We start from the raw sequence: 14,171 nt of genomic DNA on the forward strand, positions 1-14,171 counted from the left end.
GGTTAGCGCGGCGTAAAAAGCGGTGTGTGTGGGAGCGGCCTTAGGGCGCCTACCCACTTGCGATTGCGATTTTCGTGTGTGAAAAACGCAGCGTTTTCCGCGCCTTTTCCGTTAATTTCCATTGACATTCATGGGTGCATTAAGAGAAAAATAAGGACACATATGCAACTGACAGTTCCTATGTGAAAAATTGCAACGGACCGAAAAAAAAACCGCAAATGGACAAGAACACATTCTATACTAATTGCTCTTCAGAAAAAACGCAAAACGCAAAGGAAAAAAAATCGCAAGTGGGTGGGCGCCCTTATAGGTCTCATTCTTCTCTAATCCACTTCTGGTTTCGGCTCAAAAAACTGCAGCAAAATCTGCAAATGTGTTTTCCAAAATGTGCTGTGTGTGAAAACTCCATAACGGGCAATAGTCTGCGGTCCAGAATGCAGCTTTTAGCCTCTAGATGTGAACGAGCAGGTTTCTATTCACTGACAGCAAGTGGAGATTTTGAAAATGGTGAGAAATTGAAACAATAAGGCCGGCTGCACACTGGTGAGGGCGATGTCAAGCTGTGAATCGCGGCCCCGATATCGCCCTCGCAATTCATGTGAAACTCCTGGATACGAGGCGTTTCCATGTGGGAATGAAGCTGATGGAATCCCCCGCACCGCAGCAGAGGATTGCGAGTTTTCCCATTGCTTTCAATGGGGCTGGCGCTGCCGCCGTCGGTCCCGTTGAAATCTAGGGGTGATATCGCAGATTTTTTTAATCAAACATTGCAAATGAGAATGAAACCATTGAAAATCGTTGGCTTCATGATCATGCGTGCTCACTCACTCTCGCATCGCGCAATTTTATCGCCACTGAACCTGGCCTGAGAGTGGATTCAGAGGAGCGTGGCGTTCTCCCCCTATACTGCCACGATGATCACAGCTCTCTAACGGGACAAAATCTCTATGGGGTTTCAGTGGTTTCGTTTTCACCACTTCTGTTACCACGGGCAGGGAGGGTCGGGCGGCACCTTTCTCCCCGCAGTTGTTTTCAAACTCCTGCGCTTTGATGTGGAGTTAGAAAGGCCGGCAAAGGGGGAGGAATTCCCATTCTTCGGGCGTAACTACGCAACGTGGCGGTGAGCGTAGTTGCGTCCACGCTCATCTAAATGAGCCCTAAATACTTAATTATTGCCTTTATTTTCATAAGCAGGAAAACCCCTTCCTCACACGACCGTGTTTGTGCGGGTATTTGCATGCGCCAAACACAGAATAAAAGCCCTTGTTCGCCCTCGTGAGCGTGTTTTGTGCATGCATTTCACGCACAATGAAAAAAGCAGGACCTGCTCTACATTTTTGCGTTTTGCGCAGCAAAGGCCCCTATAGAAACCTATGGGAGGTGCGCAAATATACAAGGGGAAGCGTGAAACACTGCGCGAAACGAAGGGGAAAAGAACACATCTGGACCTCATTAGGCTAATTAGCCTTTTAATCCATGGAAAGGGTGTGTTGCATACATGGGAACCGCCCTGCGTGCACAAAACGTAGTAATATGTGCAGATGCGCACGCAAATCAACCTCATTCACGCGCAAATACGTCACACGTAATCTAGGCGACATAGTGTACTTGAAACCAATATGGTGTGTCGGTGACTGACTTGTGAAAAGCCCCTGTGAGCGGGCTGGAACGTTGTGCTGGGAGAATATAATCAGTTACTAATAATGGGGCGTGTGAATAACAGCCCTGGAATATACAACGCGGGCCACAAAAATGAGCCGAGTGCCGCACTGTTATGAAGGCTATCCAAAAGAAAATCTGTGTTGCCCATAGCAACCAATCACAGCGCAGCTTTCATTTTACCTCAGCAGTATTAAAAATAGAAACCAATCACAGCGCGGCTTTCATTTTACCTCAGCAGTATAGGAAATAGCAACCAATCACACAGCGGCTTTTATTTTACCTCAGCAGTATAAGAAATAGCAACCAATCACAGCGCAGCTTTCATTTTACTTCAGTAGTATAAGAAATGAAAGTTGAGCTGTGATTGGTTGCTGGCAAAGTCGTCACGTTTTCAATTTTTAATTACAGCAATATTCGTCACCTGGTGCTGAAGAAGACTTATACAAAGTTTTACTCAAATCGGGCCTGAACTGCGGATTTGTATACGCACAAACAAACAGATTTTGCGTTTTATATATAAGATAACGGTCCAATTACACAAAAGATTATCGTTTGAACGACCAAAACGGTCCCTCAGGCCGCCTGTTTATATATACAGACAGATACATCGTTCGCTCGTTCAAGCGAGAAATGGTTCATTCTTTCACATTCGCAGTATAAGTGACTGAGAACGATTGAGCCGTCGGTATTTAAACCGATCGCGATATCGCCGCAAGAAAATTGCGGCAAAATCGCAACCTTTTCCCTGCGATTTTTTAAGCATCGGCGCTGCTTTTTCTCTCTACAACATCGCTTCCGTTTGCAATTTTACTCACACGTTTTTATTGCGCGATTTTGCCGTGTTTTTTTTTTTTTAGTGCCAAAGTCAATAGGAATTTCTAATGTAAAAACGACCGCATGAAAATCGCAAGTTTGTTCGGTTGCGATGTGATAAAAAGGAGGCTCCATAGGGAAACACGGGAGATAAAAAACTAAATAAATCGCACGTCGCAGAAAGATAGGGCATGTCAGGATTTTTCTTCTCGCAACATCGCATGAGTGAAAACATCGCAAATGTGAAGGAAACCATTGAAAATCATTGGCTTCATAATTCAGTGTTTTTCCTCTCTTTCGCATCACACGAAAATCGCACAATTTTCTCGTCAGTGTGAACGCGCCAACGAAGATTTTTATGTCTGCAGAAAATGCGCAATGAACGAAAACGGAATGACAATTTTTATCGTTTTGTCGCCGGCTGCATGTACACATTCGGTCACTTTCGCTCGTTTGGACGATTTTTTTGAATGATAATCATTCCGTCTAAAAGAACCTTAGGTAGTCTTTGATGAAAAGTCACATGGTACACGAGACAAGCACACCTGCGTCCCGCTCTGTGTCCTCAGGTGCAGCGCTCTGCCTGTGTAATCTCATATCAAACAACAACCCAATCACGGGGTCAGTCACCTAGAAACCAGCGTCCCTGAGCTCAGCGCCATTATCTGCAGTCACCTCCCTCGTATGTATCCAACCTTCACTATCTGCTGCAGAGCAGCGCTCCTACTGACTGCTCCCAGTAACAAGACAATGTCACTCCTGTCCAGATGTCTCCTGTGGCACCAGCTGATTTCAAGGGTTCTTGTGGTTCTATGCGCTGCGTATTTCGTGCGAAAAATGCGTGCAAGTACGCCTGTGTGAAGCTGGCCTTAGGCGAGGTTCACTTGGACGTTTTGCGTGCAGATAGAACTCATTGATTCCAACGGGTTTCTTCACATGCGCGTATTTTACCTGTAAATTTCGGTTGCGCAAAAAAAAGCATGCTCTATTTTCCTGCGCATTTGGTCCCAAAAATCCCCAAAGAAGTCAATGGGGATGTGCAAATGCGCGCCCGATGCTCTAGAAGTTGCGTGATACACTGCGGAATTGCCCTGGGGAAAAAAACACCTCCGGAGCTCGTTAGATTAATTGAATTGAAACACAAACGCTGACATGATTACACTGCAGGGCTTGTTCACGGCAGCGCTTTGTTTCCGTTTATAATGGATCTGCTTTTTTTAATGGATGCGCTAGACAGATCTGTCAATAAAACGGACCCTTCTGTCAGCTTGTTTCCGTTTTTTTCTGTTTACATGCATTTTTAATGCGTTCGTTTTGCCTCCTTTTGGCTCCCTTCCTTTTTTGCGCATTGTCGTTTAAAAACGGATTTGATAAACGGACATCAAAATGGGAAACAAATAGAAACCTTTCCATTCAGTTCCATCCCCCATTGACCATAATGTAAAAAAAAAACCGTAAGTCTCCTTTCTGTCTGATTTCAGGTTTTTTCCAATAATAGCGCGGTCGTTGGTGCTACTATTTCCATTTTAAAAAACGGAAATCAAACAGAACGGAGCTAAACCAAAGCATTTCAGTTCTCTTTGATGGGGAACTTAAATGGATCAGATGTTTTCCATTTGGCTGCTCGTCAGATGGATTCGCTAAACGTAAAAACAAAAGCGCAGATGTGAACGAGCCCCGACCATCTGCGCACGCTCATCTAATAAAGGATCCGTTAAACGGACAATTAAGTGGACAGATTCGGAACCAGACGGAAGGCTTTCCATTCGGTTCCGTCATACATTGACGAACATGTAAGGAAAAACGGAAAGGACTTTTCCATGCTCTTAGCAGTAAAAAAAAGTGCCGCCGTCTGCGCTATTTTTTCTATTAAAAAATGGAAAGCAGATGAAATGAAACCAAACCGAGCGTAACCGAAGCTCAGGAAATCCCATTAGAATCAACGGGAAGTAAAATGGAACCTTTTTTCCCCGTTTTGCTGCCCCTCTGACGGAACAGACAGAAAAAGCAAAACCGCGGGCGCGAGCCGTGAGTCGCATAAATGTGGACCATCTCGAACGTGACACTTTAAGGGTCGTCCCCGCACATGGGATCATTTCCGTTGCACTGAACACAACCAGACGGCAGCACAGAGGATTTATAGCAGCACTGTGTCAGGGCGCGGCGTCACGTGCAGGACTGGCATTCACGGGTCCTATGTGCGAATTTCACATCCTCTGTATTAATTATGCAGAAGAAGGTGTCACAATATTTGCAATGCAGATTATATCTAGAGGCAATGTGTCGCCTTCCTCCTCCTTCTCGTCTTCTCCTGTCGAGATCTCCAGCTCATCCTACATTTTCTTCCAGGCTGGCAGCGTTGCCCCCTCTTACAGGTCACGGAATTCCTAATCCTATTCGGTGGGATTTCAATGCAGGAGTTCGGACGCGCTTATTGTATGAGATGTAAGGGGTCTTATGGACCGCTAAATCGTTCAGTGTAAAGGCACACCCTAAAACACAGAATGTAGTTGTAACAATGTGACAGATGAGAAACGACTTAGGCCGAATTTATACGGCCGAGAGCGAGTCTGCCGCAACTCGCACTGCGCAGCACACGTGCACCCCATCTGAGCGCTGCGCGAGGTGCCGGACATACCGTGTTTCCCAGGTAACTTTTTTACATGTATAGCTGCCTGGACACTATTTAAATTGACTTTTTAAATTAACTGTTAGCAGGGCTTAATTTTGGAGTAGGGCTTATATTTCGAGCAGCCTCAAAAAGCCTGAAAAATCATTTTGCATCCTCAAAAATTCTGGAAAATCATGCTATGTCTTATTTTCGGGGAATGTCTTATTTTGAGGGAAACAGGGTATTACCATATGAGACTTGCCACAAATGAAGATATTCAAATGAATGGGTTAACCCTTTCCAATCCACTGTCTGACGTCTAAAGACATTCTGATTGAAGGCTGTACAGCTCCGATGTCGGAAGACGTCCGGCAGGGTATTCTTACTGTATATAACTGGCTGCTCTGTTTTGGGGGCCTCTCCAGCATGTCCCATACCGCAGTACTGGCTCTAGCCAGCAGATGGTGCCATTGTATAATGGCAGAAAGAGAAAGCCCCCTAGGAAACCTTGAATCCAAAATTGGATTGCAAAGAGTTAATTTTCCTTGTGAGTGACTGTGTCGGACACGGACAGAACTCGTGCAAGAATATCGGTCGTGTGAATACGGCCTTAAGAATTTATATGAACTGTTTTTTGTTTTTTGAGACGAAATTCTCTTCAAAACCCGGAGTTTCTAATATCACATCAATGTAATAAGAGCGACTGATATCAGCAGCACGTTTGGATGTGAAGGTCTCTGGAGGTATGCAACATGGCGATAAGGGAGGTTTCTGCGCACCCTGTCACTCATCCCATTGATAAACACTACAGTCAGCCTCTCCCCAGCTTGAAGTAGCTGATAACAGGGAACAATAGATTATATTCACCTGTCCTACAGGACCCTGTGAATAGATACGTAGATGTATATTAGTTCTGTAATCTGGTAAATATGGAGCTTAAATACACTCGCTCAGAGTTGCGGCGCTGTACGTGCAGGGAGCCAAGGGAGGCCAACAAAGGATTTTTAAAAATTATATTTGGCTATGGGAGCACAAGGTAAAAGCAATAAATAACTGACACAACCCCTTTAAGGGCTCCTTCCCACTAGCGAGAAAATCGCGCTATTTTCTCGCGATGTGAGAGTGAAGGAAAACGCATGATTATGAAACCAATGATTTTCACTGGTTTCATTCTCATTTGCGATGTTTTCACCCCTGCGATGCTGCGTGAAAAAAATAATCGCAGCATATTCTTTCTTTTTGCGTTATCACTTATCACCCATTATTTTCAACAGGGCCCACGGCAGCAGCGGCGACCTCATTGGAAACAGTGGGAGAACATCGCGATCTCCTGCGGGGCTGTAACAGCAGTGGCGGGGTTGAAGGGAAGCCCCCGCAGGGATGTGAAAACGCCATCATCCAGGGGTTTACAGAAGGATTGTGAGGGCGATATCAGGACGTGAATCATAGCTTAAATGTTGCCCCCACCAGTCTGAAGGAGCCCTGAGGCTGCCATGCATCCTGATCAGTACAAAGATTGTGGGTCCCCTGCTAGTCTAATGATTTTATGATGATCTGATACTTGCTACATAGATACAATAACAGGACAGAGATTACTACATAGATGCAGTACTAGAACTAAGCTTACTACAGAGATAAAGTATCAGGAAGAATCCTACATCAACCTTATTGCATTTCTATGGTACCAGAACCAAGCTTACTGCGTAGATAAAGTATCAGGAAGAATCCTACTGCATAGATAAGGTACCAGAACCAAGCTTACTACATAGATACAGTACCAGAACCAAGCTTACTGCATAGATAAAGTATCAGGAAGAATCCTACTGCACAGATAAGGTACCAGAACCAAGCTTACTGCATAGATACAGTACCAGAATCAAGCTTACTGCATAGATAAAGTATCAGGAACAAGCCTACTGCACGGATACAGTACCAGAACTGAAATTGCTGCATAGATACAGTACCAGAATCAAGTTTACTGCATAGATATGACAACAGAACTGAGTTTACTGCATTGGTGCAGATTTTAACTAAAAATCAGCTGTGTACCCGCTGATTTTATAAGATACAGCACTCCTCTCCGAAGTCTTTAGCTGTCAGCACTTCCTTCACCCGGGGCCTGTACGGACTGCAATGCTGCTGGTCAGGTGATGGCACTTTGCAAAGAACCTCTTTCCACTAAAACTGCACCTCCATTTCTAGACACTTTGGGCTCATTCACACGGGCGTATAGTCACCGCGTACTACGCACTGCGCATGTCCGTGACTGCGTAATTCGCAGTGCCATATGCAGCCTGTATGCGGTCTCTGCCGGCAGAGTGTATTGCCACGGGAGATTCGCAGCGTTGTACCCATACGCCCGTGTGACGGGGCCCTTAGGAAAAGTGGAGCGAGGAGCTTGCAACAACAAATACCCTAATAGCGCAAGACCTTGCAATCGCGCAGTCTTAATAATCCCCCCGTGTTTTTAAACCCCCACGCCCCTTACAGTAACAATAAACTAGAAATTGGCTTTTATGCAGTTTTCTGCAGCAAGTTTCACATAGTGATAAACTTCTCATTTGTGCTTCCTGTCCCTGCCCGCGGGCGTCTTACAGCATGATGGGTGTGTAGTTGGCATACTTGATATATCCATCACCTGTCCGGATGTTTACGTGGTCACACAATGAACAGTGCAGGCGGCAGGCATAGCCTGCGGCTGTCAGACCGCTTCTACCCATTATGCCCAGTAATGATTATTCTTATTTCTGAGGTTCCGCTTTTTATTGCTTCATAGCAGTATTACGCTGCAGTCGCTGGACAACCGCCGTGTTATCTGCTGTTTACCATCAGCTAGTTTTTGGATCTGTTCCATCAGGCACGTCTACGGTCCAGTCTGTTAGTTTCAAAATCCACCTCTTGCCCTCATCAAAGGTTTAGGCTGCTGTTCTGTCCTTCTGCCATGCTTTATACTGCAGCTCTGCTTGTTGGGATTGACTGCTGTGTAGAGATGAGCGAGCGTACTCGGAAAAGCACTACTCGCTTGAGTAATTTGCTTTATCCGAGTATCGCTGTGCTCGTCCCTGAAGATTCGGGTGCCGGCACGGAGCGGGGAGCTGCAGGGGAGAGCGGGGAGGAACGGAGGGGAGATCTTTCTCTCCCTCTCTCCCGCCCGCTCTCCCCTGCTCCCCGCTGCGACTCACCTGTCAGCCGCAGCGGCACCCGAATCTTCAGGGACGAGCACAGCGATACTCGGATAAAGCCAATTACTCGAGCGCGTAGTGCTTTTCCGAGTACGCTCGCTCATCTCTACTGCTGTGTATACGCACAACTTCTGTAAGCCCTCTCAACCAACTTGCAGTGTCTAAAAGAAGTCCCAATCCTGCACACCTCCACCGCTGATCGGTTTGTTACAACATAGTTGCGGTAGATAAAGGCAGGGAGCCTGACATGAGAGATTCTCGCTACTGCTTAGTTTATCTCAAAGGATTGTCTGGAGTGACACACTGTAACAAGGCCTCAGCTGTGTGAGCATTACAGCTAGTATGTGATACAGATTCTAATGGTTTTCATTTCCCATTGCAGGTCAGCCTCAATGACTCTCACAATCAGATTGTCGTCCACTGGGCTGGAGAGAGAAGCAACGTCATTGTGGGCCTCACCAGAGACAGCCAGGGGTCCCTGGGCACCAAAAGCAGCAATGTGAGTAGATAGGAAGCCTTGCGCAGCATCTGGAGTGTACGGGGCTGCCCCATTCCATGCGGCGCCAGATCTCTGGACTGAATGCACACAGCCATTCTCCATCATGTAAAGGAGCTCTGCACCTAAATGTAGAGTAATCGGAGTCTGTTGAAATACATTTAGGTGAAGTTCCCCTGTCATCAAGTAGTTACATTGCAGTCCCTGATAAACCTTTAACAGCGCCGCTAATAAGATTTCCTTATTGCAATTTGGTTTTATACTCCGTGCCCCGCGGAACCTTTACAATCTGATTTAGAAGTTTTCCAGTTCTTTATTCTAATGAGCTGGAAAGAGTTCGATTTTCCCTCAGCGCCGCACCAGGTACATTCCAGTTCTTGGTTGGTATGCATACTGATTTCTCTTCTTCATTGTAATCCTGCGCAGGCGCCGTAGCAAACCCTGACCGTGCCTGCGCCTTTTAGCTCAGCTGTAACTTCAGCAGCGTACTATACATGCACCCTGAGGATCGTTACTTTCACTGCGTTCGAGGGCAGATCCACAAGGCGTCTGTGCAGAACATCGCTGAAGTTGCAGCAAGTATGGGAGAACTGAGATGCGCGGGCAGGGCTTGCTATGGCGCCTGCGCGGGATTACAGCGAAGTTTAGTACCATGTTAGCCAGTAGAGCAAGTGGGAGAAACCAAGGAATCTTGCAGATATGATACCTTTTAATGGCTAACAAAAATACATGATGTTAATGCGAGCTTTTCAACCTGCCTGAGGAAGGACCCTGAGAAGTTTGAAAGCTCGCAATAACATCATGTATTTTTGTTGGCCATTAAAAGGTATCATATCTACAAGATGACTTGGTTTCTCTTGCTGAAAACAAGGGAAGAAGGGAAAACAGTTTACATACCAGGGCATATCAAGAAGAGGGGCTGCCCGGCGCAGCGCTGAGGGAAATATTGGACTCCAACTCATTTAAATACAGCATGGGAAAACCTCAACAACAGATTGTAAAGGTTTCACACGACCGGATTTTTACTGCGGAATCGGCGGTCGGTGTCCGCACAGAGGATTTGCACAAATAGCAAGCATTTAAAGGTATGTAATCTCGATTTTTGCTTCACACTCGTGGAAACAAATTGCATATTCCACCTGCAGAGGTAAACTTGTAGCATGCTCTATTATGCTGCAGCCTCCATTGAAGTCAGTGGAAGGCGTCCGACCCGCAGCCCATCTGCAATTGACATTGTGGATAGGCAGAGGGTACCCGCGTCATCAGCAGTACAGAAAAAGCAGACACGCGGAATCGCTGGCTGGGGTCAGAACTGGATTCCGCTGTGGAAACCCACATGCGGAATCCGACTCTGCCCTGTGCAGCCAGCCTAAGGGGCATGGAGTACAAAACTAATTAGCAATAAGGAAATCTCATTAGCAGCACTGTAAGGGGTTTATGGTGTGCATTGTAAAAACTTAATGATAGGATCCCTTTAAGGCCGTCCCAAGCAAAATAGAGCATGGTATGATTTTTCTTCCGCTCATGGAATACGCAATTAGTTTCCACAAGTGTGAACGAAAAAGCGAAAGTACTTACCTTTCAATACGTGCGATCTGCTGCGGATCCCCTGTGCAGACGCTGACCGCAGATTTCGTAATAGGAATCCGGTTGTGTGAAGCCGGCCTTCGTTCCTGTTTGTTCTTTAGTCCTCCTTGCGTATAATACGCTATGTACTTCTGATTCTGCTCAGGTTTACGTGTCTTATGACTATGGAAAAAGCTTCAACAGAATATCTGAGAAATTCCGATACCCTCCTGGCGATGAAGGCAGCAGCGTTCCCACCGTGGCCCAGTTCTTCCATAGCCCTGTCGACAACAAGCGGGTAAGGCTCTGATGCTGTGCCCATGCCATGGTTGATGGAGTGACATTGTTACCTGGTGAAGGGTGCCCTACAGAATGTCACCTGAGAGAAGAAAACAGAAAGGGCGACATACAATTTTAGTAACAAGATAGCCGTCCTTACACAATCACGTAAAGCTCATCCAGAGTGTGAGGTTACACTGAACACAGCCTTTTTCCAGTATATATCCAACTGCCTCCAATGCCAGTTTTTAAAGGCTATGACCAGCTTTGGGGACATTTTTTTTCCACTTAATTTGGGGTATTTTAGGCTGACAATCATTTTTGCAATAGGGTTTCAGTAAAAATATTGCACTATTTGTCTTCTGCAGCTTCTACATATCTCTGTATATAGAAACTGTAGTCTGAGTCCCAATAGGAGGTCTGTCAGTGAGGCTGGACTGCCTGCTCAGTGCCCTTTTACACGGTGCCCGACAGCCGTTCCGGCCACTCACCTCCATTCACAGTAAACTGTCAGCTGTTTGTCGATGAACCGCTGCCTGTTTACACAGGACGATCGTCATTGGATTTTTATTTTTTTCCAGCATGATCTGAACGATGAACATATTTATACCGGCATTTACACTGTATGATTATAGTTCAGATTACGGCGATCCAGTGAGAACCTGCATGATACACTAAACTAAACATTCATTGTGAAAGGAAGCTTAGGCCGAATGTCCGCGGTTGCACGGAATCCAGCCCTACCCACAGCCAGTGAGCCCTATTTACCTGTTCTACCCGGCAGTGGTGTCCACACGGATCCCTCCACTCCCGGGTTCGCTGTACTGCGCATGGTCCTCACGGCTCGCCGTTGGACATGCGCCGTACAGTTTTATTATTTTTTTTTAATTTCCTGCTTTCCCGGAGGATTTGCAGCATGTCCCGTCCCTGCGGGATCCGCAGAAAAATGCTGCAATCTGTTTTCTGGACTGAAAGGTCCGCAAAACAAGTCCACAAAATTAATTTGCGGACGCCCATGCTTCCCTATGGGCAGCTTGATTTGCGGATCTCCCGTGCGGGTTCCACAAATGAAACCCGCCTGTGGACATTGGGCCTTATGGCCCATTTACTCATAAAGATGACCGCTCAAAAGACGGCCTTTGATCGATCATTTTGCATAAACTACTAATTCTCGGAATACATTCCCTTTGCTCTGCTGCAGGGATGACAGCTAAGACAATGTTATCAGCGCTCCTGCGGAGAACACAGAGTGAAGTCCCTGCTATCAGCTCTTCTGACGAATGGTGGATTTTAAGTCGAACATAAAATCATTGTTGGCAGAAAAGTGAAAGGTGGGCCTATTTACATGCAACAATTATTGCTCAAAAGGTGGCTTCTGAGCGAATTTTGAGTGATATTCATTGCATGTAAAAGGGCCTTTAGTTTTTCTCTGCTCTCTCCTCTCCTGGGTTATCTTTGTTGTGGTCCTAAATAAGCTGATAAGGGCTGAAAACTAAGCTGTGTTAAAGGGCCCTTAAACTGAAGTATCCATATACAGTGAAAAGTAGAAGATACAGTTGACAAACTGCTACATTTTTTATTTTTAACCCTGTTGCAAAACTGTCAGCCCAAAAATACATGCATTTAACCCTTAAAGAGACATTGTCACCATGAAACAGCATTATAAGCTAAGTTATGGCGTTGTTCCGGGTAACGACGGGGAGTTGGGAAATATGATTTCTATACTCACCCACTCCATGGTTCCCACGGTGTCGCCCATGAAGTCTGTGCATGGTCTGAGGGCTTAAACACATAAACGTGCGTTAGTCCCGTTATATGGCCATGATAATCACGGCGACATAATGGGACAAAACGAAACCACTGATTTTAGTTGATTTCAGTGGTTTTGTTTTCACCATTAGGGATTCTTGCCCATTAATTATACATGCAAGAAAAGATAGGACTTGCTCTCTCACACATAATTTTCCTACTGCTTCTTTCCCCGTCCCGCTTCCTCCCATTGATGGCTATGGACAAGGGGCGGGGAGAGGGTGGGAGCTTAGCTCCGCCCACATCCCGCCCCTTGTCCACAGCCAGCACTACACATGGGGCCGTGCTTAACTCCAGAAAACGGCCAGCTGATATACGCTCGTGGGAAAGAAGCCTACTTGCGGGACCTCTCTTCCCGCAATTTTTTTCAATCTTTTGCGCTATGGTGCGGAGTTTGAATGGCTGGAGAAAAACCGGTCGTCTGAAACCGCCCTGAAAATGTAACTCTTTTTAGACCGCTGAGCGTGCACTGTCGTATAGACTTTTATAAGAGAGAGCATACACAGCGGTTTAAGGCCAAATTTTCAGACCACACATGGACTTCAAGGGAGGACACCATATAAACATTCCCCGACTCCCTGTCACCACCCGGAACTGCACACTAGCTTAGTTTATGGTGCTGGTTTGTGGTGATGATGTCCGTTTAAGTATTATTATGGTGTCTTTTACCAGGAAGCAAAGATTCTCTGGAGTCTGAGAGTCACCATAATAGTTCCTAAAGGGGTTCTCCTGGACTTTACTATTGATGACCTACCCTCCAGATGGGAGCTGTGCCTGTAGTACCAAACTGTGCCACTGCGATAGGGACAGTGCTATCTGCTTCCAGAGCTGTCCACACTTGCAGCAGGATAAGCGATCAGCTGATCACCAGAGATCCTGAGCCGTGCACCCCTGTCGAGCAACTACTGATGATCTATCCTGTGAATAGGTCATCAGTAGTAAATCTCCTAGACAATCTCGTTATGGGTTAAGGGGTTTTTGGAAACTTTGCAGGCCTTAAATGGTGTAAAATAAAAATGGATACTCTGCTACTCCCGCAGCCTCATGTGTAGTGCTGGTGCCCTCCATTCAGAACCCACAAGAAGCGGCGGGTGGTGATGTGCCATTCATTGTGCACCTGACCACTCGGCCAATCACAGGCTTCAGCGGACATGGAGAAATGAGGCATTGAAATACAAGGCATATTAGAAAATTGGTGAAGCTTCTATTATACAGTGCATTAGATGGAGAACGCCAGTGACCTACTGGAGAAGTGCTACATGCCGCTACAATATGGTAATTTTCCTCGGATTTAAGCAGAGTCTTAGCTGTTGAGATCTATTTAGGGCACTTGATCTATTTGCAGCCATCAGTTAGTAATTCCGCCAAAGGTGACAACCGCCCCTAGGAATATTGCGCAGCAGGATAATTGTCTCTGGTACATGTCACCTGATTATTTTTGGAGCAGTGGCATATCCTTAAAGCGTCATTAAAGGTGCCGCTCGGGTATCTCGGCAGTCCCAATGAAAGTGAATGTAGCGGGGTTAGGGATCTTTCACACGCAATACAATAGCGCACTCCGCAAGCCGTGGTGAATTCTGCACAAAATCTGCAGGCTACCTGCAGATGTTGATGGGGAATTAAAAAGGGCTCAAGTGGACACTAAGCAGAGAAAGAGTTAGTCCTTCCTACCAGCTCTACCCCCCTGCAGGCACTGCGCTACATCAGCTTTAGCTTAGTGTCCGTAGGGGACAGACCTCCCGCTCTGCAGCTC

At 46.2% G+C, this 14,171-nt stretch overlaps 1 protein-coding gene across 1 annotated transcript in view; it reads left to right on the top strand.

Moving 5' to 3' along the window:
* SORL1 (sortilin related receptor 1) overlaps positions 1–14,171 on the top strand; it is a 111,383-nt gene that overhangs the window by 9,938 nt on the left and 87,274 nt on the right. Inside the window, exons 2-3 of the mRNA XM_066606690.1 lie at positions 8,651–8,767; positions 10,497–10,628. Of these exons, the coding sequence (XP_066462787.1) occupies positions 8,651–8,767; positions 10,497–10,628 (249 nt within the window). The remainder of the gene's footprint in view (positions 1–8,650; positions 8,768–10,496; positions 10,629–14,171) is intronic.

Source organism: Eleutherodactylus coqui, chromosome 6 (genome assembly GCF_035609145.1).
Source record: "Eleutherodactylus coqui strain aEleCoq1 chromosome 6, aEleCoq1.hap1, whole genome shotgun sequence".
In the NCBI taxonomy this organism is placed as follows: domain Eukaryota; kingdom Metazoa; phylum Chordata; class Amphibia; order Anura; family Eleutherodactylidae; genus Eleutherodactylus; species Eleutherodactylus coqui.